The 24,752-nt window shown below is 36.5% G+C and overlaps 1 protein-coding gene across 1 annotated transcript in view; it reads left to right on the top strand.

Moving 5' to 3' along the window:
* Positions 1-24,752, top strand: part of PTH2R (parathyroid hormone 2 receptor) — a 95,963-nt gene that overhangs the window by 15,828 nt on the left and 55,383 nt on the right. Inside the window, exons 2-7 of the mRNA XM_050752644.1 lie at positions 7,094-7,196; positions 16,085-16,195; positions 16,308-16,429; positions 20,946-21,043; positions 21,935-22,124; positions 23,387-23,540. Of these exons, the coding sequence (XP_050608601.1) occupies positions 7,094-7,196; positions 16,085-16,195; positions 16,308-16,429; positions 20,946-21,043; positions 21,935-22,124; positions 23,387-23,540 (778 nt within the window). The remainder of the gene's footprint in view (positions 1-7,093; positions 7,197-16,084; positions 16,196-16,307; positions 16,430-20,945; positions 21,044-21,934; positions 22,125-23,386; positions 23,541-24,752) is intronic.

Genomic DNA, 24,752 nt, shown 5'->3' with positions numbered 1-24,752 from the left:
CTAGTGGTATAATTCAGTCCAAGTCTGAACGTCAGAGAACCAGGGGAGCTGATGGACTAAATCTCACTTTGAGGGCTAGAGAAGATGAGGTGAAATGTTGCCAGGAAGGGAAAAAAAGGGTGCAAATTCCTTCTTCCTCTGCCTTTTGTTCAATTGAAACCTTCAACAAATTAGATGAGGCCTAGTTACACTGTGGGAGGGCAATCTGCTTTGCTGAGTCTACTGATTTAAACGTTAATCTTAAATGAAAACAGACACACAGACACACCAGAAACAAATGTAATCTGGGCACCCATGGCCCACCCAAGTTGCTACATGAAATTAACCAACACTCTAGCCTAGAAGGGAATTCATTTTTAAAAAACATATCCTTTTAATCCTTTCCAAATTCAAGTAAAACTTAATATATAAATGTTATAGTAACTTTCCAAGAGAACACTATATTCGTTAAGTAGACTTCACTTTAGGAAAGAGATATTTTTGTAAAATTATAAAATAATCATATCTAAAATATTTTTATATACCTTTTATTATTATTATTATTATACTTTAAGTTCTAGGGTACATGTGCACGTGCAGGTTTGTTGCATATGTATACATGTGCCATGTTGGTGTGCTGCACCCATTAACTCATCATTTACATTAGGTATATCTCCTAATGCTATCCCTCCTGGCCCCTCCGCCACCAATAGACCCCGGTGTGTGATGTTCCCCTTCCTGTGTCCAAGTGATCTCATTGTTCAATTCCCACCTATGAGTGAGAACATGTGGTGTTTGGTTTTCTGTTCTTGCAATAGTTTGCTGAGAATGATGGTTTCCAGCTGCATCCATGTCCCTACATGGTTACATCTGCAGAGGTTTCTGTTGCTTTTTGTTTAGCTATGCCCTGTCCCCAGAGGTGGAGTCTACAGAGGCAGGCAGGCCTCCTTGAGCTGTGGTGGGCTCCACCCAATTCGAGCTTCCTGGGGACTTTGTTTACCTACTTAAGCCTCAGCAATGGCAGGTGCCCCTCCCCCAGCCTCGCTGCCACCTTGCAGTTAGATCTCTGACTGCTGTGGTAGCAATGAGGGAGGCTGCGTGGGCGTGGGACCCTCCAGGCCGGGTGTGGGATATAATCTCCTAGTGTGCCGTTTGCTAAGACCTTTGGTTAAGTGCAGTATTAGGGTGGGAGTTACCCGATTTTCCAGGTGTTGTGTGTCTCAGTTTCCCTTGGCTAGGAAAAGAAATTCCCTTCCCTCTTGCACTTCCCAGGTGAGGCAATGCCTCACCCTGCTTCAGCTCTCGCTGGTCAGGCTGCACCCGCTGACCAGCACTGACTGTCCAACATGCCCCAGTGAGATGAACCCGGTACCTCAGTTGAAAATGCAGAATCACCCGTCTTCTGTGTTGCTCACACTGGGAGCTGGAGGCTGAAGCTGTCCCTATTCAGCCATCTTGGGTGCCCCCCCATATCTTTTTTTATGATCACCTTGTGGTAGATTCTCATTTACTAGAATGAGGTAATATTTTGTGGTTTTTTTAAGTTAGAGAAGAATGCTTCGAAGAATGCTTCTTTTCTTAAAAAATGATTTTTTTGGTGATAGTTGTAAATTCACATGCAGTTGGAAGAACTAATGAGAAAGAACATGTGTATCCTTTACCCAGTTTCCCCCCTTATCACTTGTAAGATGATAACCTCTTATAAAACTACAATAAAATATCACAACCAAGATAATAACATTGATAACAGTCAAGATACAGAACATTTTCTTCCCAGAAAGATCCCTTCTGATGTTCTTTATAGCCAAACCCCTTCCTTTGCACTTGCCACTCCTCAACTCCTGGCAACCACTATCTCTTTTTCATTTCTATAGTTTAATTTGTGTATTCTTCCTTTTTTTCTTGGTTGAGTTTCTAGAAGCTTGTCAATATTATTGGTAATTTTAAATCGCCAGCTCTTTGTTTTACTGATAGTCTGTATTGTTTTTCTGTTTCAATTTCATTGATTTCTCCTCTTTATGATGTCCTTCTTTCTACTTGCTTTGGTTTTATTTTCTTCTTTTTCTAGGTTCTCAAGGTGGGAGATTATATTATCGATGCAAAACTTTTCTTCTTTTCTAATGGGTGAATTTAGTGCTATGCATTTCTCTTAGCACTGCCTTAGATCTGTACCACAAATTTTGATATGTTATTTTTGTGTTTTCATTCAGTTCAATGTACTTTTGATTTCCCTTGAGACTTTCTTTTTGACCCATGGATTATTTAGAAGTGTGTTTAGTTTCTAAGTGTTTGGAGAGTTTTATTATCTTTCTGTTATTGATTTCCAGTTTGATTCCATTGTGGTCTGAGAACATTGTGGTCTGAGAACTCCGTATGCTTGCAATTCTTTAAAAATTGTTGAGATTTGTTTTATGATTCAGGATATGGTCTACTTTGGTATTTGTTCTATATGTATTTGGAAAGAAAGTGTATTCTCCATTGCTGGGTGAAGTGTTCAGTAAATGTCTATTAGATCCTGTTGGTTGATGGCATTGTTGGCTTCTATATCCTTGCTGATTTTCTGTCTAGTTGTTCTATCAATTGTTGAGTAAGGGGGTTGCAGCTTCCAATTGTAATTGTGGATTTGTTTAACTCTTCTTTCATTTCTATCAGTTTTTGCTTCAAATATTTTGCAGCTCTGTTTTTTTGATGCAAACACATTTTGGAAGCCATGTTTTCTTGATGGAGAGACCCTTGTATTATTACATAATGTCCCTCTTTTAGTCTCTGGTAATTTTGTTTGCTCTACTTTATTTGGTACTAATATAATTGGGGAAGTGGGATTATCACCTTATTACTACTCGTGGAAGTAGAAGTTTTGGTTCCCCTGTCAGCTATCACTGACACCTATGGTGGGCTGCTCCATGGTCCTGAAGGGTGGGGGTATGAGTTCTGCTTCTCATGTGGCCTCCCCTGACACCACAATGGGAGTAGCCTTGTTACTGCTAGGCTGACTCTCCACTAGGTCTTCTCTGACTCCCCTCCAGCTGAGAAGTAGAGGGACACTGTTACTGTCAGGAGGGGTGGAAGTCCAGGCTCCTCATATGCAGGTTGTGGAGAAAAGGTGGGGTGTCCAGAAACCTTTGGTAAAGCACAGTATTAGGGTGGGAGTTACTCTTGTTATGGGCCAGTGAGAGGGAATGCTTTAGTTCTTTACTTTGCTCTTAAACCATTCTGGGAGGTTGTAGGGGTCCCTTGTTTTGGGTTGAGTTTGTCAGACAGTGTGACAGGCAAGTGTTCTTGTATAAGTGGTTAGCTGTCCTTGTGTTGCTAGCTGTCCTTGTGTAAGATATCCATGTAGTAAACTGTGGTTTGGAAAAATTTCTTGCGATAGTTCCTGTTATCCAGCAAATCATGTGTGAGAGCCCTGCTTTCATGGTTCTGCCCTGCTCCACTTGCCAAGGCTTGACACAAGTTACTCTAGTTTGGATCTTACAACTTCCACATTTTTCTGAAAGCATCACTGATCGACTCTCCTGTGGGTTGGTTTTAATTGTCCCTTGGTGCTGAGATGCACCTGTCCTGGATTGTTGGTCTAGTCTCACATTGGGAAGAAGTAATTGGCGACTAGGAGTCAGTATCATAACACTTTCAGTCACATTTGAGCAACAAGCCTGACCTGGAGAAAGTGACTCTCAGGCTAAATCTTCCCAGAGTCCACTGTTAAGTTCAATTTTGTTGGTTCCATAAGTATTGGTTATCATTTGAAGCACTGGGCCAGCATTATTCTATTAGGTGTGTTGTTTCTATAGAATTGGATCATGACACAGATAGGTCCAAAGTTTAAAGGAAATAATACAAAGTAAAACCAACAGGAGCATAACGAATTTATTTTGTACAATGGTTTTGAACCAAAAGGCCAAGCCTGAGGGCAACAAACTAAGCAAATCAAAAGACCACAGGGAAATTGGGTGAGACCTGTTGTAGCCATTGAGATCAACTGACTAAATAAAAATTTCTAAAACTCTAATGAAAAAACTAATGGGTTCATGAAACTGCAAATCAAGATCAAGCAGAACAAAATAATTACATAAGATTGAATAATTCATAAAATTATAATTTTTATGACTTTTTAAGGAGAGTACATCAGTGTGGAGGCAATGATTCATGACCTGAAAATCACATGTAATGAGATGGAATAAAAAGCTGAATCCTTGAGATATTGAGGTAGGAGGTGGGGCTCAGAGACTGCACCAAATTGAGGACTAGCTAAAAGAGGGACAGGGTGGAAGTGGCTTTCCATAAGACACATCCTCCAGTGTTCCATGCCAGTTTACCACTGCCATGGCAGCACTGAAAGTTACCACCCCTTTCCACAGCAATGACCCAATGACCCGGAAGTTACCACCCTTTTTAAAAGAAATTGCTATATAATCTACCTCTTAATTTGCATATAAGTGGGTATAAATATGACTACAGAGCTGCCTCTGAGCTGCTACTCTGGGCAGACTGCCTAGCCCTGCTCTGCAAGGAACAGTACCGCTGTTGCTGCTGTGCACTGTCACTTCAATAAAAGTTGCTGTCAAACACCACCAGCTTGTCTTTGAATTCTTCCCTGGGCAGAGCCAAGAACCCTCCCAGTCTAAGCCCCAGTTGTGGGCTGCAGCTTTTTCTGTGGTGTTTTTCCAGGCTGTCTTTTTCTTCCTTGGCTAGACAGCAGGCTTCTCTTGAGACTTAAAAATTTTTTTTGCCTGTGCCTATTGGTGTTCCAGAGTTTCCAGCTTCTTTTACTCCAAGTTGGGGATGTAGAAGGCAGAAAGAAAACCCAGGGAATTTACCACTATGTTGTTTTCCAGGATCTGTAGCCTGCTCTGCATCATCTCTCTGCCTTTTAGAATATTGTTATATTCATTTTATATATAAAGTGTAGGGCTTTTGTTTATATTTACTGAGAGGAATTGGGGAAAGCACATCAACTCCATCACGCTGGAAGTGGAAGTTCCAGAATACCTCTTAAATTAATCTAACTTATGGATTTATGGTTACTTAAAAATTGAATAAATGTGAATATTAGGTTAATTATGAAGATTTTCATATCTTAACATTAAAATTGGCATCTGTATTTACAACGTTAGGGGCTTTTAATAAAGTACAAATTACCAAATTACGGCTTCTCTTACCTATCAAATATGTGACAGATTGGAATTTAACATTTGATTTCAAATCATAAATGATCACTTGTCCAGGAAAAATTACTAACATCTATTTTTCTAAATGTAACATTTTGTTTTGGGTGCAATTGTTGCTTTTGGAGAAACAGACATTGAAAATGTAAACTGCTCTTCTATTTGAAGTACACTATCATTTTAATGTCATTCTATGTTAAAGAACACTTGTGTCTATAACAAAGGAATAAAAGAAAGCAATATAAAAAACAAATACTTATTTGCTTTTACTGGAAATGACTGATTTGGTTTGGCTGTGTCTCCACCCAAAATCTCATCCTGAATTGTAATCCCATAATCCCCACATATCAAGGGTGGGAGCAGGGGAGGTCATCAGATCATGGGGGTGGGTTCCCCCATGCTGTTCTGATAGTGAGTCTCATGAGATCTGATGGTTTTGTAAGCGTCTGGCATTTCCTCTGCTTGCACTCACTTCATCCTGCTGTCCAGTGAAGAAGGTGCCTCCTTCTCCTTTGCCTTCCACCTTGATTGTAAGTTTTTTGAGGCTTCCCCAGCAATCTGGAACTGTGAGTCAATCAAATCTCTTTCCTTACCCAGTCTTGGGTATTTCTTCATAGCAGTGTGAGAATGGACTAATACAATGACTAAAGATCAATTTAACAGATCATGATTTAGCACATTCTGATCATACTTGCTCCTGGCTAAACTGACCAGATGTTTTAGAACAAAATATCTTTAGAAGCTATAGTTTATAAGATGCACAGGATCCTGAAAAGGTTATCCCAATAAAAAGGCGGCATGTGCACAGAAACAAATAAAAAAGAATATTTTCAAATAAAAATGGTACAAGGGGTGATTTGAAATATTCACCTTTGATAATTGAAGTTAAATTTCTCTGAATCAAATGTACGGTTCTGAAATTTGGTCACAATTTACAGAGTGTTTTCTAGGATTGAAGTAAAAGGAAGTAACGGTTTAACTGAAAAAACAGCCACAAACAAAACAAAACAAAACAAAAAACTTCAGTGGTGCCTGACTGTTTCTAGAGGACGAATGGGAAGGAGTCAATTTTTCCTGCCGTGCCCACTCAGAGACTCATCTGTTTCCAGTTCATTTTTTCTTTTTGATATGTGAGATTTTAGGCTCACTTTCAGTGTATCTACTTATAACTCAGAATCTGTGTTGTATTATATTGATAGATAAACTCTGGTATATATTTCAATCCCCCAAATTAGTTTTTACTTATGCTCTCATTTTCTAAAAAAATCATTAGAATAAGTTTGGGCATTGAGCTATGAATATAATCCAGAAATCTCCAAAACTATGTATTGGACTATTCACTGAGCATCTCTTTGTGCTATAAATATCTTAGAAAATAATACCCAGCTAAGCATCTCCCAAACTGTGAAACAAATTAATGTTTGTTGTTTTAAATCACAACAATGTTTTGGGATGTTTTGTTACACAGCTATAGGTGATAAATACAGATTGTTTCCTCTTTAAGGTTCTGTTCCTCTGGAACCAACCACTCTTGGTACTAAAAAAATTATATCATGTTAGATGGAAGCATAATATTGCAGGAAATTAGTTTTTTCTTTGTATATTATTTTTTAGTAGTATATTATCTCTAATGTAATTATTTTTTTTTAGTATTTTTTCTTAGTATGATAGCTCTATTTTATTTTTTCCTTAGTCTATTATCTCTAATATAGTTACCTAACTATATTAAAATTTTCTCACTTCTTCTGGTATGAGATTTTTTGAAAGGCTAATCAGGTAAAAGTGAAATTATTCTAAAATCTTACACATTGATGGATTTTCAATTTTGATTTCAAATAGCTTCATATCAAAACTCATTTTCAATTAGATTAGAAGGTGAAATAATGAAAGCTTGTATCCTGACTTGGAAAAACATGATGAAAATGTTTGTATTTTGTTCCTTTCTACAGCTGGATTCTGATGGCACCATTACGATAGAGGAGCAGATTGTCCTTGTGCTGAAAGCGAAAGTACAATGTGAACTCAACATCACAGCTCAACTCCAGGAGGGAGGTAAAGATGCCAAGAAAATTTGCTACCCTTGTGCCTCCTATTGGTTCTCATAAAGATTGCACATTTCCTTCCTTCTTTAGTGTTAGGGAGATCCTTATCAGTCAATCCACATTTCCACGTGGAGGAGTGTACAGCAGAATAACAACACTCTTTTCATCTCTACCCTACATGCTTTTCCTTCCCTGTGGAAAAAGTGACTTGCCTGATAGTGGGTTTGAGAATAGCAATTGGGCATGTGCACATCAATCTGTCCCTTAGCCCTTTCTTCAGGGTTTGTCTGCCTGTAGAGACCATGCATACTGATTTGCCCTTGAACATGCAGTAAGCTTGGAGGAGTAGGCTCTGTCCCTGTGGACATTGCCTCTATTATAAAATATGAAGTTCAAAATCTACTTCATACTTCTCTAAATGCCAACAAATAATTGTGATTGATTTCTCAATTGTTTATGATCAGAGAATGTGGTCTGCATGACACTGAGTTTTAAAAATGTGTTGGGACGGCCAGGCGCGATGTCTCACTCCTGTAATCCCATCACTTCCGGAGGCCGAGGTGGGCGGATCACCTGAGGTCGGGAGCTCCAGACCAGGCTGGTCAATAATGGTGAAACCCCGTCTCTACTAAAAATGCAAAAATTAACTGGGCATGGTGGCGCATGCCTGTAATCCCAGCTACTCGGGAGGCTGAGGCAGGAGAATCGCTTGAACCCGGGAGGCGGAGGTTGCGGTGAGCCGAGATGGTGCCACTGCACTCCAGCCTGGGCGACAGAACGAAACTCTGTCTCAAAAAAAAAAAAAAAGAAGAAAGTGTTGTCAGTTTTGATAACGTTCCATGTGGTCTTCAAAGGTATGTATGTCCTCTAGTGCCTAAGTACAATGTTTCATAGTGTCCACTAGATTAAGCTTGTTAGTTTTGTGGTTCATATATTCTGCATCCATAATTATTTTAAAAATTTTCTGAGATAATATATCTTAAAATATGCTACTGTGATGATGAATATTTCAACTTTTCACTGAAAAATTCGCTGGATATTTTTACTTCATATATTTTGAAAATATGTTATGAGGTTATTTAAGTTTAGAAATATTAGATTTCCTGGTGAATTAAACCTTTTGTAGATATGCAGTAGCCCTCTTTATCTCTAGGATACTTTTCCTTCATATTTAAAAAATATGTACAATTTAAAATTACTATATTTTAAAAAATTTAACAACACTAGTTTCCTTCTTTCTTGGTTAGTATCTGCCTTGTATATATTTTCCAATCCTTTAAAAATGTTTCAATTGTGACAAAATATATATAGCATTAAATTTATCATTAAGATTTTTTTCATTGTGCTACTCAGTAGTGTTAAGTATATTCGCATTGTTGTGCAATCAGTCTCCAGAAATTTTTCATCTAAATTGACACTCTGTACCCATTAAATAACAACTCATATTTCCTAATTCTTTCATTAAACTTTTCTGTATATTTACATTTCAGGAGTATCTTTTACAAACAGGACACACATAGAGTTTTTCTTGTTATCTATTCTGATAATCTTTGTCTATTAACTGAAAAATTTAGCTCAATCACTTTAATTGTAGTTACTAATATACAGTATTTGAGTTTAATTCTAAGATCTTATTTGGGCTTTCTATTTCACCAGCTCTTCCTCTGCCCTTCCACTTCCCCAGTTCCAACTCTCTCTTGGATTGAGTGAGACCTTTTACTCATTTTATTCCATCCCCTGCCACCTGCAACTAGTATGGAAGATACGTATTATATTTAATGCTTTTAGTGGTTATCCTAGAAATTTTTCACATATTTAATTTCAGAAAGTTTAAAGTTTATCATTCACTTCCTTTTTCCAAATAATGTATACAGTTTGAGATACTTTGCTTCCAAATTATATGCTTTTTAGCTCTGCCTTAATTTTGTCTTATAATTTTTCTTCTTTGAATAAAATATCCTTTATTTATTTATTTTTGAATCTTTATGTTAGAATATGTTTACAGTGATCTCAGTTTTTGTCTGTTGGAAAATGTCTTTATTTCAATGTCAACCTTGAAAGATACTTTTTCTGGACATATGATCCTTGGTTAAAAATTATTTGCTTTTAAGATACTTTTTTTTTTTTCTTGCTTCCATTGTTATTACTGACAAATCAATTCTCAGCCTTTGTTGGTGATTAGCTTTTTCTGTCTGGCTCTTTTTAAGAAATCTTTAACATTGATATTCTGCAGTTTCACTCTGTTTCTAGGTATAGATTCACTGGATTTCCTGAATCTGAGTATCTGTATCTTTATTCAGTGATGGGAATGTTTTAGTTATTTTGCCTCTAAAATTTTGCTCTCCTTTATTTTCTCTTTTATCTCCCTCTGGAACTTTAAGAAGACGAATATAGGACCTCCTCATACTACTCTTTGTGTGTCAATGTCTTATGTATTTTCCTTTTCTTTGTTTCTTTACTGCTGTTTTAGTAATTTCTTCAAATATATTTTCCAGTTTGCCAGCTCTTTGTTCAGCTTTGTCTAACAACCATTCAATCCATCCATTAATAAATTTTGATTATATTTTTATTTTCTGAAGTCTTCATATTCAATTTTGATAGTCTCTTGCTCCTTCAATATTGTTTCAAATCTCTTCTTTTTTTCCTAGACATGCTTTATATGCTGCATATGATAATTGTAATATCTATAGACTTTGCTGATCAATGCTGACTACCACACATGGTAGCTTGTTTCCTTGTGTGTCTAATGATTTGTGATTAGTAACTCATGAGGTTCTTGTTTAAAGTGCATTTCTTTAGAGAAAATTTGTGTTTGCACCTTCAAGGTGCCTAGATGAATTATTGACCTAAGTCCATTTTAAACTAAATTTAGATCACACATGAATATGGGCTTGTGGTTAGAAATGTATAGAGAAGAATTCCCCCTGCCCCCACTGTTTTCTATTCCAACTCCAAATGTAGCCAAGAATGACACAAACCAATCTCTTTCTGAAGGATGGTTTTATTTCTTGTCCACCCACTTAGTGGGAGAAGTGTCATCTTTTGAGGATACTGACTTTCTAGAGGGGTCTCCTGTTCAATTTCTTCACCCCGTCAGGCCTCAGGCTCTTCTTTTGTTACCTGAACACCACCAAAACTCTAAGTAAACAGGTTAGTAGAAGCCTCTAAAGTAAACCCCAAATGCAGAGCTTGCTGCTCCTATATTTCTGGCCTACAATCTATTCCTTTACTTTATAGGCAGTTAAGCCATATTTAAAGAAAGAAGGCTTTTGCATTAATATAGCCTTTGTAGATATCTTGTACTAAAAGGAAGCTTTCTGAATGACTAGTCTAGTAGTGTCTGAAAAGGGAATCACTCATGCAACTTCTAAAGAATGCTGATCCTAATATCTTAGATATGGAAATCTAACAAGGAGATACATCGTCATGAAAAAATTTGAAAGCATTATTATCTATGATGGCTGAGTAAGCTGTTTTCTATGAAATCTTATAAACTGTTGAGCTAGAAGATATTTCAGAGATCACCTAGGCCAACATTATCATCGTCAGTGTCCCTTTAACAGTTCAACAAATATTATTATATGCCCAGAGTGTTTTACTTCTGTTGTAAGCTCTGAAAAGTATGAATAAGATTCTGTCTTTTCTCTGTGGGGTTAATGGTTTAATAGGGAAGGCAGGCATCTTTCAGAATGGTGTATAATTTTAGGAACTAAGGTATTTTAACAACTGTAGAACCACTGAAGATGAATCTTAATCAAGGAAGGCTTCCTGGAAGAATAATGATCTCATCTTAAAAGTAAAGAAGTAGTTAAAAGTAAAGAAGATGTGATGAGGGGAAAGTAAGACTGTATTAGTCAAAGTTCTCCAGAGGTACAGAACTAATAGGATATTCATATATATGAAAGGGAGTTTATTAGAAAGAATTAGCTCACATGATCACAGGGCGAATTCCCATGATAGGCCGTCTGCAAGCTGGGGAAGAAAGAAGACAATAGTGGCTCAATTAAGTTCAAGAGCCTCAAAAACAGGGAAGCCTTCAGCCCATGTCCAAAGACCTGAGAGCCCCCAGCAAACCACTAATGTAAGTCCAAGAGTCCAAAGGCCTAAGAACCTGGAGTCTGATGTCCAAGGACAGGAGAAATGGATGGAAGCATCTAGCACAGGGGAAAGATGAAAACTCAGCAAGCCAGCTTATCCCACCTTCTTTCCCCTGCTTTGTTCTAGCCAACCGAGAGTGCCCACCTTCATTAAGGGTGGGTCTTTCTCTCCCAGTCCACTAACTGAAATGTGAGTCTCCTCTGGCAACACCCTCACAGACACAACCGGAAACAATACTTTACCACCTATCTAGGCATCTTTCAATCCAATCAAGTCGACCCTAATATTAGCCATCATAAAGACATTTCAAAAGAGGAAATAGGATGGGCCAAGATAAGCAAGTGTGCATCAGTCACACACCATATGAATTATACAAAAAAGAATAAATTAACTGGTTGTAAACTTAGGTCACATCTAAAATTTGTGAAGATGCAAATGATGTGAAGCATGTAGATGAATAAATACTAAAAGAGAAAAAACACTTTTTTCAAGATCCTTATTTGCATGGAGATCTTTTTCTATGCAAATAAGACAGAATTAAATGTGGTCAAACTTTGGTTTACCTTTCAATTGAAATGTCTAATTATATATAAATTGACTCAAGTGCTCTTTACTTTAAAGTTGTAAAACACTAGAATGATGTTTTGAATTCTCTAGCTAATTTAAGGAATTTTAATTTTTATATTCTTCTAAAATTAAGAGATGCGTATCAAAATATTTAGGAGTGAGCTGTCAGACTGTCTATACTTTGAAAATCTGTAGCAAAAAATAAATTAGATTAACTATTGCAAAATATTAGCAGCTGCCAATTCTAGGTTATGAGTATATGATTTTCTGTTTCATTTATGAAAGATTTTTAATAAAAGAATGTAAGAACATAAAAGTTTTCCTAATGTTTATGAAAGAGAGAAAAGGATATATAAATGCAAATATTCAGCTATAAAACTATTCAAGTACTTAAAAAACAAAGACCAAAATATTATTGATCCAAAATATTATTATTTCAAGTGTGGTCACATTTTATTTGAAAAGAGAAAAACATTCTCCAAATTTTAGATTGTTCTGTGTAAGTGTCATGTTTTGACATACTTCACTCATAATTAGTTTGTCCTGGCACACAAAAATAATTACAGAGTTATAATTAATGGTACTAATTTATAAAGAGAGATTAGGAACCATTAGTCAATTAATTAGATCCTTGCCAAATAATGCAAGTATTAACTCACATTGGATGGCAATGATGATCAAGGAGAGAATGCTAGTTAAGATCTTTATTTTTGGGCGGGCGCAGTGGCTCATGCCTGTAATCCCAACACTTTGGGAGGCCGAGGTGGGTGGATCACCTGAGGTCAGGAGTTCGAGACCAGCTTGACCAATATGGTGTAACCCCATCTCTACTAAAAATACAAAAATCAGCTGGGCGTGGTGGCAGGTGCCTGTAGTCCCAGCTACTTGGGAGGCTGAGACAGGAGAATTGCTTGAACTCGGGAGGCAGAGGTTGCAGTGAGCTGAGATGATGCCACTAACTCCAGAGTGAGATTCCGTCTCAAAAAAAAATTTGTATTTTCTATGTGAGGTTCATGGTGTCTTCATTTTTTTCAACCTTTTGTGAATATTCACTACTGTCTTTGTCAAAGAGAAACCACAAAAATAAGCATGATCCACAGAAATATTTTGGGAGACTGTTGGTTTTCTAAAAATTGGGCAGCATGTCCTGTGTGTACATGTGTGAGGTGGTATCTTGTAGGGAACGAGAAAAACTGTCCCTTTTAGAGTAGGAGGAAAAAAAATTTTCATAGCAGTTTTAAAAGTATATAATTATAGAATAAATTGGCCATTGGCTTTTGCTAGAAAATAGCACATGACATTGCAGCATACATTTTGGAGGGATAGCTAGTTGCCAAGAAATAAGAATGTGTGTCCAGGTCCAATTTATGTAGAATACACAATAGATACTGGGCACATACTGACTGGGCAGTCCAGATATATAAAGACATGTGACTTATTAATGAAAAAAGGCAAATTGAAAGATATCAAGATACAGTGTTGAGGGCAAAGTTGTTGGGAAAGGTGGAGTCATTACATTCTGTATAAATGAAAATGAAAAACATACAAACAACAAAACATATAATGGTGGAAAGAGAGGCAGGTGGAGCTGTGCACCAGAAGCAGGAGCCAGTAGGGTGGGCTCCTGCCTTGCCTGTGATATGTAAAGCTCAGGCTTTTATTATGTGAGCAAAGCAAGACTTTTTCCAAGAAAATGTTTTTGGAAAGACATTTTCTTTCCTTATTGCTTTGGCAATGCACAAAGCAAATCAAATATTTGCTTCTGTGTGATATGGTGGACACTAAGAAGTTAATTTGGGGTTCATAACTGATTTTTTTTTTCTGTAGAGATGAGTGTTTCTGTAAGGTTCTGTTATGCTGACTGTTTAAAACTGAGCAAACAACTTGACAACATGAACATTAGCTAGAACAAAAATCTTCAGCACAGTTAGTGTAACTGGTAACTAAAAAATTGAGAGAGCTATAATGGGTAGTACTTGTGGTGGCAAGTAACTTCTACCCTAATACCTGCTGTTGTGCCTGTGTATGCTGTGTCACATGGCAGAAGGGACTTTGCAGGTGGAATTAAGGTTCTGGACCTTAACGTGAGGGAGCTTATTTTGGGTTATCTGGGTGGGTTCCATGTGACCATATGGGCTCCTTAAAGTGGAAGAGGAAGGCAAAAGAATCAGAGTTGAAGCAGAAAATGAGAGAGGAGGAGAGATTAAAAATGTGAGAAGGACTCAACCTGCCTTACTGACTTTGAAGATGGAAGAAGGGGGCCATGAGCCAAGGAAAGCAAGCAGCTTCTGGAAGTTGGGAACAGCTCTCAGCTGACAGCTGACAGCAAGGAAATGGGGGCCTTGGTTCTATGTCTGCAAGGAGCTGAATTCTCCCAACCACCCAAATGAACAAGGAGAGAGATACTCCCTCAGAGCCTCCAGAGAGGAATGCAGCCCTACCCAGCCCTTGATTTTGGCCTCACAGGTCTACAAGGAGAGAAACAGCTGAGCCCAGCAGACTGTTGACCTACAGAAATAGTGAAAAAACACATTTCTGTTATTTTAAGCTGTGAAGTTTGTGGTAATTTGTTACAGTAGTGACAGAAAACTAATACAGCAGTCATTGAAGGTATCTCTTTTTGAGAAGCTGGGGTATAATTTGGCTGACAGGCTGTCTTCCTGGAAGTTCAGGTCATCACTAATCGAAAGGAGTCCTGCAAGAGCACGGAGAATTGACACTGAATATTTGTTAATCCTCCACCAAGTGCCAGGTGCATTCCAGGAATGTGGCTAAAGCTTGAGACAAAACAGGCAAAAATCTCTACCCTCAGGTTTCTTAAATCCTGTGACTTAGGAATATAATAATACAGTAACACCCAATACTGGAAGGTGATGAGAACTCAGGTGAAAAATACTGCAGGAAAAGGTATAAGGAACATTTCGGGATGCAATTTTAGATGAGCGTGTTTACTCAGAAGTTGACATTTGAGTGCAAATATGTAGGAGGTAAGGGAATAAGTGTGTCTGGGTGAGAGGGCAGATTCTGTGGGCACTTCAGGCCTTATAGAAATTTATGTTTTGAGATGGGGAGCTGTTGGAAGATTTGGGGCTATTGTGTCAAAAATAAAGGAAAGAAAGTGTGAAGCAGGTTTACTGTGCACTAGTTACCAGCTTGTCTGAGTCCAGTGAGGCAGAATACCCAGCGCATGAGATATATGAAACGGGTTTATTACTCACAGGTAGGCAGCAAGGAACAACAGAAGCCTAGGAGTCCTTGGGAACTGGTGCTCCACAGTTTGGGAAAGCTGCGTGGGCTGGATGGAATCTCAACTGCTCATGACCTGTGTGCACCACAGCAGAGGGACCCCACAAAACAGCCCAACCCTGGTTATATACCTCAGGGAACACACAGTGCACGGGGCTAATGTCTGGAGACATCCTGTTTCTGGGAGGGCCTGCAATGGAGCCTGGACTGTTCTAGGCAGTTTCTCACCCCTTATCTCAGCATGTTGCAGTCCCAGCACATTCTACAGTTATTCTTGAGAACTACAAGAAAAGGGGGCAGGGAGAATTGGGTTCATTCAATGCCACCCAGAGAACTGTCCTGCAGAAAGAAATGTTGGAATCAGGAGGGCCAGTCCTGGACTGTTGCAGTCATTCAGGTTGGAGATGAAGTGGCTTGGACTATTGTGGTGGCAGTGGATGTTGTGGGAAGTGATGAAGTTCTGGATTCATCTTGAGAAGAGTAGAGTTTATGAGAATGTCGTTTGAGATGAATGTTAGATTCAAGGAAAAGTATTGGTAAAAAGATAAACCTGAGTCTTGGGGCTTGCCAGTGAAGTGTGCTGCTTTAGGTGTTACATTCTTTAAAAACAGTTTTCAAGAATCTAGTGTAAAAATGTAGCTACAACTACGATGGTCAGAAAAACTTCACCACAGAAGTAGTTCACAATGATTTCCACTGTTTCTTATAAATTAATTGCTATAGCTACCATAACTAGTATGCTGGAATGATTTGAGTATTTTTGATGTATGCAAAGCAAATGTTCCTATGAATGGGCCTTTGATGAAGCCACACAGATGAATTTTGGGACATTTGCATCATATCTATCCTATCTAGTTTCAAAAACTACCATTTTTTTTTTAATTTTGCTACAGACAATGACCTAAAATTTTGTATTTTGAATGCATTTGTTCTCTGGTTCCAACTACATTTTTCTTTGCTTATTTGCTTCAATTTTTTCCTCATTAGAAGGAAATTGTTTCCCTGAATGGGATGGACTCATTTGCTGGCCCAGAGGAACAGTGGGGAAAATATCGGCTGTTCCATGCCCTCCTTATATTTATGACTTCAACCATAAAGGTAGTGAATTTTTATGTATTGATTAATTTAAAACAAACATTTACTTGTCCTTTTTCTTGGTAATAGATTCTAAGGGAACTGAGCAATCTCAGTATCTTTCATGTCTTTACAGGAGTTGCTTTCCGACACTGTAACCCCAATGGAACATGGGATTTTATGCACAGTTTAAATAAAACATGGGCCAATTATTCAGACTGCCTTCGCTTTCTGCAGCCAGATATCAGCATAGGAAAGGTAATGGAATTTTTCTATTTGTGAATTCCTAAGGGAAAGCAGAATAATGTTTTAATGCAATTCTCAATTGCCAACCATTATATATAAAAACCCTCCTATTCCATGACACAAGGATCATAAAAGATAAAAGCAATGTTGCAATCCTTTCAGATGCATATCAATCATTCTGGTATTTTCTATAGCCTAGAGCTACCGGACTGAGATATATACATCCATACTTTTACCTGTGTGTGTATTATGTTTATTATGTTGCATTACATTGTTTACATTGCATTACATTATGCTGTATTATGAATAAAAATCCCAGTAGGTAGTTAGTAACATGATTCATGATTTCTTCTTAGTTACGTATGAATGGCTACATCTCATCTGTATGTTCCAGAAGGACCTTTGCATTTTAGAGGTGTATTTTCCACCTCATAAGATTTACCAATAGATGATTTCATTAGCATATAAAAGATTAGAGTTGTAGGATTAAAGGGGAGCAAGGGGCGACATATAATTCTTCCAGCACAATATATTAATTTCAAAGATGTGAGTCAACTGAGAACCAGAGATTAGGTGTTAGTCAAAGTGACATAGCTCGGTGACAACAGGGTTTAAAGTAGAGCCCTTACGTCCTAATTTCACATCAGGGCTGTTTCCAATATAGAAATCATAGGTAAACTTTGGGATATTTTAGAGAGTTACTTTTAAGTTATAAAAGTTGGTTTAAAAGTCGTGTTTAAATTTATACCACTTAGACCTCGTGAGTAAAAATGCATGATGATATATGCATATGATGCTAAGAGTTAATGTGATAAATTAGTGTATAAATGATCCTTATGAAAACCCTGAGAATAGTCCATCATACAAAAACTCTTCAAATTTTTGACATATTTCTTTATGTCTGGTGATGTTTTGGGGAGGTAGGGAGGCAGAACAGCAGCAAGAGAAGTAGTGAGTTGAAGGTTTCTTTGTTTGATTTTACATTAATAGAACTTCCTGTCTTAACTTTCTACCTTAATGAGTTCTTTAGGAATTGGCTGAAAGACTTTCAGTTATCTGTTTAATTGTTGAAAAGCTTCTTAGATAAAATAAGTCAATATGAGGAGATTGTTAGGTACTCTACAATGGAACTAATGTCAACATTCAGTTAAGCTAAAATGCTTCAAAATAATTTCAGTCTCATTGATAGAAATAAACATTCACTGATACTTAGTGTACTCTGTGATTATCTTTATTTTTGCATTACATGATGAAAAATGCAAACCTTTCAGAGCTGTTAATGGCCATTAAATTAAATCATGGTTTTATTTATACTGAACTCTAATCTTAAAACCATTTTCTGTGATTGCTGTGTATTTTAAGAATAAAAATAACTAAAGATGGTTGATGTACTCAATATATGTACTAGTTTATGTAAAATAATTTAAAAGTTAATAGAAAATTTGAAGAATTGTGTTAGTATAATTTAATCTCCTTAATTAAAAACACAAAGAATGTTTTCTATTGTTTGTAACCTTTAAGTAATAATTTGGGAAAACCCAAGAAAACAAAATATGTCTAATAAGAACACTAGATATCTCCTGAAGTTTTGACGCACTGTAGGGCAAAATGATGTTACTTATTTATGAGATATAAATTATTAATAGCTAATAAAATTTTTTTATAAAGAAGGAAAAGCAAAAAACTAAAAAAGTGTACATTTAGAATAAATGCCACATTTTTGTCAGGAAAACAAGACTAAGATATTTTTGAGCACTATTTTTTTTTCTCTACATTTTCATATAGTTGGCATGGCAAAATAAGATAATTATTTTAGTTAAAAAAAAGGGAAGGAATTCTAATAATAAGTGACAAGATTATTAAATTTTTTAGAGTGTGGTATTTAAAACAGTAGCATACCATAGAAACTACCATATAATACATCTCCTATCCAATGGCTGGATTTACTTTTGGAAAGCAATTTAGCAGTATATATTTAAAAACTTCAAAGGAATCATATTTTTTGATCTTATAAATTTACTTCTAAAATCAAGCATAAGGATTTAGAATGGGGGAACTGAATGGGAAAAAAATGTTCATCAAACAAATAATTATTATAATAACTGTTTCAACGAGTTTACATTTCTAGTGAAGAACTGGTTAAATGAGCTCAAATATATGCATATAAATGTTATATAGAGTTTGCAGCCTTGGGCAATTATTTTGTCTCACAAAAAATTCAGGAATAAACTTGTATATAAATGGAGAATGCAGATGCTTAAAATAATAGGCAATACTTCACAGAAATAGAATGAAATGAAATACATGAAGTACTAGCTGGGCATGGTGGCCTGTGTCTGTAGTTGCAGCTACTTGGGAGGCTGGGGCAGGAGTTCAAGATCAGCCTAGGCAACATAGGGAGATGCCATCTCTTAAAAATAATAATAACAACTTCAAGATATATGTGAAGGACATGAAGTACTAACAGTGTTTCTTTCTGATTGGTTAGAATTTGTAAGATTTTTTTCCTCCTCTCTTTTATATTTTACACATTATTCAAATATTTTCTATGAAAAGTTTTACTATTTTATTAAGAGAAAATAATAAGTAGTAAATAATATTTTTTAAAAAGAAACAAGAGGCAAAGTCTTCCTGCTTCCAGTCAGATTGTAGGCAGTTGCAACAATAAGTTGAGTTATATGCAAAATTAATAATTTGTAAAAATGAGTTGAGGATACCAAGAAATCTAAATGAACTAAATTCCAGCAATGGGCAAGCCCTTCCTATGAGAGAAGAGAACCATGGCTGCATGTATCCCTAGGACCACAGTAGAAGGGGAGAAAACAGGCCATTGAAGGGGATAAAGAGAAAAGAGACAAGCTTTTATACCAACTTTTAGCAGACAAGGGCTGGCATAAAGGCTTAGAATCCCAAGGAGTAAGCCCTAGTCTTAGTGAGCTATGATCCACCAGGCAATTCTTTGCTGTGAGGTCTTAAACGAGTGCATGGGGAAAGTATGCCAAAGGCTGGGGCAGGCAGAGGGCTCAGAGAAATTCCTTGAGATGTGCACAGGGCTCTCACAGAGTGAAAGGCAGCAGTTGGCTGAAGGCATGGATCAGGACAGAAGAGCTGAGAGGCATCTCTTGAGGCACATGGGGCCCTCGCTAACTGCATGACTGATGCAGCCCACAGGCCAAGAGAAGGGCAGGGAAGCTGAGAGAAATCCCCTAGAGATGCACAGTTCTCACTAAGCTCAAGGCAGCAGCCAATTGCAAGACCAGGCCCCTGGAAGTTCTGACTAATGACCTTCAAGTTGGGGTTCCCACAAACCCCTCTTTAGGCTTGATTAATTTGCTAGAGCAGCTCACAAAACTCAGAGAAACACTTACATTTACTACATATTATTATAAAGGGTATTTTAAAGGATACAAATAAACAGCCAGGTGAAGAGACACATAGGGTGAAGTCTGGAAGAGTCTGAAGTGCAGGAGCTTCTGTTCTGGCGGAGTTGGGGTGCATCACCCTTCTGGTAAATGGATGAGTTCTTGTTCACCTTCCTGAAAGCCTCTGTAAGTTCAGCTGTCTAGCAGCTCTTCATATCCCATTTTCTTGGCCCTTTTGTGGAGACTTCATTGGATTGGCCTGATTGAAACATGGAAAACCTTTGCTGGGTTTCCCCATTCAGTCTATTAGTGTTAGATTATATCCTTTTTATCCAATCACATTTTTACACCATTGTCCAATCTTAAAAGATCCCATACTGTATAATTCTACTTATATGACATTTATGAAATGACAAAATTATAGAGATAGAAAACAGATCAAGGGTTTCCAGGTGTTTGGGATAGTGGAGAAGGGGAGGTGTCACTATAAAGGGTCAGAACAAGGGAGAACTTTGTGCTGGTGAAATCATTCTGTACTTGATTTCAGTAATGGTTATGAAGATGTACATATAATAAAATGACATACAACTATAAATATGCGCATTGCATCAATATTAAATTTCTGGTTTTGATATTTTAGTAAAATTATGTAAGATGTAAGCTTTGGAGAATACTGGGTGAAGGGAACCTGGGACTTTTCTTACACTATTTTCTACTTCTTTTAAATCTATAATTATTTTAAAATGAAATAATTGAAAAGGAATGAACCATTTATACAGGTAACAATATCAATGAATATAAAAAACAGTATATTGACCAAAAGAGTTTATACTGTATCATGTAATCCTATGAAGTCTAAGAGTAGCCAAGAAGTGTATGAAGTATGTGAACAGAGAAAGCTAATTTGTGGTGACAGATATTGAACAGTGGTTTCCTGGGGGTGGATGGTGGGTGTTTTTTTGACTAGCAAGGGGCACAAATGAACTTGGTTTGTCAAAACCTATCAAAATGCTCACTCCAGATATCTACATTTTATTGCATTCTAATTACAGCTCAAAAAAGTTAAAGAGAATTAGAAATAAGATTCCAAAAATGACATGCTATTTCTTTGCCGGTTTATTGGTAAAATAGTCCTATATCATACATGAGCATCTCTTCCCTTGCAGCAAGAATTCTTTGAACGCCTCTATGTAATGTATACGGTTGGCTACTCCATCTCTTTTGGTTCCTTGGCTGTGGCTATTCTCATCATTGGTTACTTCAGGTGAGTGATGCCCATCACTTTCTCCGTGAAGGGACACATTCTCTTTTCTATCCAGAGAAGACATAGTGGTCTCACAATATTTTCCAAATGTTTTCCTCAAACGCAAGTTTTTGAATTCAGCCTAATGTTGTTATATTATTTGACAATTAATTTTTCATGACAAATTCAGGGTTCTTTGTTTAAAACTTAAACCATCAAAGTAGTATGAAACCTTTAAGCCAATAAGTATGTATTGCAGTATATTTGTTGCAAAGTGAGACAGCATCTAGTTGAATGAGTTCCCAAGTGATTTTGGTGCTATTGGACAAAAATTCATCTTAAATAATCCCCCAAATTATTGGATATCAGCACATAAAGAAACAATATTTATTGTTTTTGTTATGGGTTATTTTTTATACACTTTAACATGTGTCCAATTCCATTCCACTTAATCTGAATCATTACAAAATTTTGAGCACCAATTCAGTCGGCCCTTCATATACCGGGATTTCACATCCCCAGATTCAACAGACTATGGATGGAAAATACTCAGAAAAAAAAAAAAAGTTTGGTTGTGTTTATCCTGAACATTTACGTACCTATTTTGGGGTCATTTTTCTCTAAACAACACAGTATAACATCTACTTACGCAGCATTCACATTGTATTTGGTATTGTAACTAATCTAGAGATGATTTAAAGTAACAAGATGATGTGCATAGGTTATATGCAAATACTGCAGTATATCATATAAAGGACTTGAGTATCTGCAGATTTTGGAATTTGTTTGGAGTCTTGAACCAGTCCCTGCTGGAGGGGAGCAGGCTGGCTGGTGGTGGCAGCAGTCACCGTGGGTATTTTCCCCCATTTTAAATTTTATCCATATTTAAATACTGACTATTTCTCTCCATAGACGATTGCATTGCACTAGGAACTATATCCACATGCACTTATTTGTGTCTTTCATGCTGAGAGCTACAAGCATCTTTGTCAAAGACAGAGTAGTCCACACTCACATAGGAGTAAAGGAGCTGGAGTCCCTAATAATGCAGGATGACCCACAAAATTCCATTGAAGCACCTTCTGTGGACAAATCACAATATGTAAGTGTTTTCACCATTTTCTCTCATTACTAATTTGTATAACATTACAAATAAGTACAATTTTACAGTCCACTAAACATGTTAACTTGCTTTTGCTTATCTCTGAACTAACTAAAATGGATTATCAATTTGTATAGTGATGTTTTCTCCCTCAATTCTGTCCTTTCATGTCTAATCAATCATCATTTTGTTAAAAGTTCTTGGGTTTTTTCCTCAAGAATATTCTGGAATGGAAACTGCAAAATGCTCAAGATTGGAATGGTATTTGGTGTAGGCACCACAGCAACTGTCATGGGCCTCACCACTTTTGAAAGTAAAAATCCATCAGCAAAACCAGAAGCTTGCAATGTAAAAGCCCATGATATTTAGTCCCTTTATTAAATACTCAATGACTTGTTCCAATATAAAATTTTATGTTACTTGATTCTGCTCTTGAATGTCCTGGTGGTAGTAAGTAGATTGATCCAATGATTCACTCAATTAGATCACTGAAGCAATACATCTGATATTAGGTATGGTTAATTGTCTTGATGGTGTGAATTAATACCCCATCTGGATCTGTGCCTTTGCCCTGTAACTTTATAATCCCTGCTGATTCTGATTCTGGGCTGGCACTGTGACTTGCTTTCTCCAACAGAAGGAAGTGGAAGCAACAGTGTACCAGTTGAGAGCAGACCTCTAATAAGTGAGCCTAGCCGAGACAAGCCTAGCCCAGATCAGATGAACTACCCAGCCCATCCACAGATTTATAAGATATGTTAAATATTTACTGTTTAAGTCACTAACTTTGGGGGCAGCTTGTTTTGCAGCAATAGCTGCATAAAAAGACCAAAATAAAATAAATTCAAGCTAGAAATATGGGTAACATTCTCTTCTTTATGCTTTTCTATGTGTTTCTAATTTTCTGTGATGGTCATGTATTATTTTTATAAAGTGAAAAAATTGAGAAAAGGTGATTTTTTTGGGTAACTTCTTAAAGAAAAAACTTAGTTTAAGAATAGAATCAAGTTCATGTTTCTCAAAAAAAAAAAAAAAAAAAAAAAAAAAAAAAAAAAAAAGAAAAGAATAGAATCAAGTTCATGTTTCAAAAAATGATGCATTAAAATAACTGTTTTGGCCTGTCAACAGTTTTGACTTTACTGTGTAAAGGAGACATATTAGCCTGAAAAAGAAACTGAAGACTTGTTTTTTAGTGGTCTAATCTTGGCATCCAGTACAACAAAGAGTTCTAATATGATGCAATTCTGCTTTATTTGTAATAGATCGGATGCAAGATGGCTGTTGTGATGTTTATTTACTTCCTGGCTACAAACTATTATTGGATCCTGGTGGAAGGTCTCTACCTGCATAGTCTCATCTTTGTGGCTTTCTTTTCGGACACCAAATATCTATGGGGCTTCATCTTGATAGGCTGGGGTAAGGCATTTATATCTCCATTCCTTTCAAACTGGGTGATGGATATGATAACATTCTGTCATGCCCATCGTTAGCATCCCTACAGCAATTTTCCTGAAATAATCCCTCCCATTCTTATTTTTATCTCCCTTTCTTTTATTGTTCTATTCTTAGACAAAAATAATTAAGATCAAGTCTATAATTCTCCCAGTGGTGACGAACTTTTAAAGTTATTTGTGTTTAGTGTCCTTAGACCAGATTCTTGAGAGGATTCTTTGGAGGAAATGTAAGAGAACTCATTGTAAGCCATACACATGTAAAACTAAATATCAGTGTTCTGCTTTATCAATAATTTTATCTTAAAAGTTTTTATTTTTGAATTTCTAAGCTACAATGATATATTTTTGGTTTGTATTTCTAGGTCATATGATGAGAGTGCCAGAAATGAATTTGTAGGACCATCCTGACTGTATTTAACAAATACAAATTCCAAACTAATGATGTGGACTTACTATGTGTTTTAGAAGGAAATTATTCAAATTACTTTTGGCATAAGTAATTAAAAAAGTATTCAGTTCTCATTCCAAAAATGATTTAGCAGTACAAGGGGATTACCGGATTAGGCACTGACTCAACATAACATAGAGAGAAGAAATTGTTTGCTTGTTAAAAATTAAGAGAAATTAAAACTCATATGTGGTTAAAATTGAGAAGAGGTTGGAGATTAACAGCTGCAGATCTCAATTGCTATTTTAATATTTAAATGCTCAGCATAGGAAAAAAATTCACTAAGTAGCTCATAACTAAATTTGAAGGTTTTTTTCCTCTCCAAAATAAGAATATGCCCTTGCCTATTTTGCCTTAATTTTTTTTCTTAACAATTGAAATGTGAAGTAAAGAATGCTGAACTTTCTGCTAGCTAATTAATAACCTTTAAGAAGACAAAGAAAATCAATTTACTGTTATACTTATTTATTATGAAATAATCATCACATTTAAAATTGTATTTTTGTAGACAGCTCATCTGTTTTAAGGCTCTTTCTTATCTTTGACTAGCAGTTATAAAAATAAAAAAGATAATATTTTGCTTTTTTAGGATCCTTTGGAAATTTTCTTGACAGTTTGTGGTAGTTTGCCTTCCTTCAAATCAAAATTATATCTGTGTACCCACATAATTATTAGGAGTTGGAAAAGGTGTTGATAGAAAATTCAATAATGAATGTAGACATTTGT

This window comes from Macaca thibetana, chromosome 12 (genome assembly GCF_024542745.1).
Source record: "Macaca thibetana thibetana isolate TM-01 chromosome 12, ASM2454274v1, whole genome shotgun sequence".
NCBI classification, from domain to species: Eukaryota; Metazoa; Chordata; class Mammalia; order Primates; family Cercopithecidae; genus Macaca; species Macaca thibetana.
This window is presented reverse-complemented; position numbering and strand designations above follow the sequence as displayed.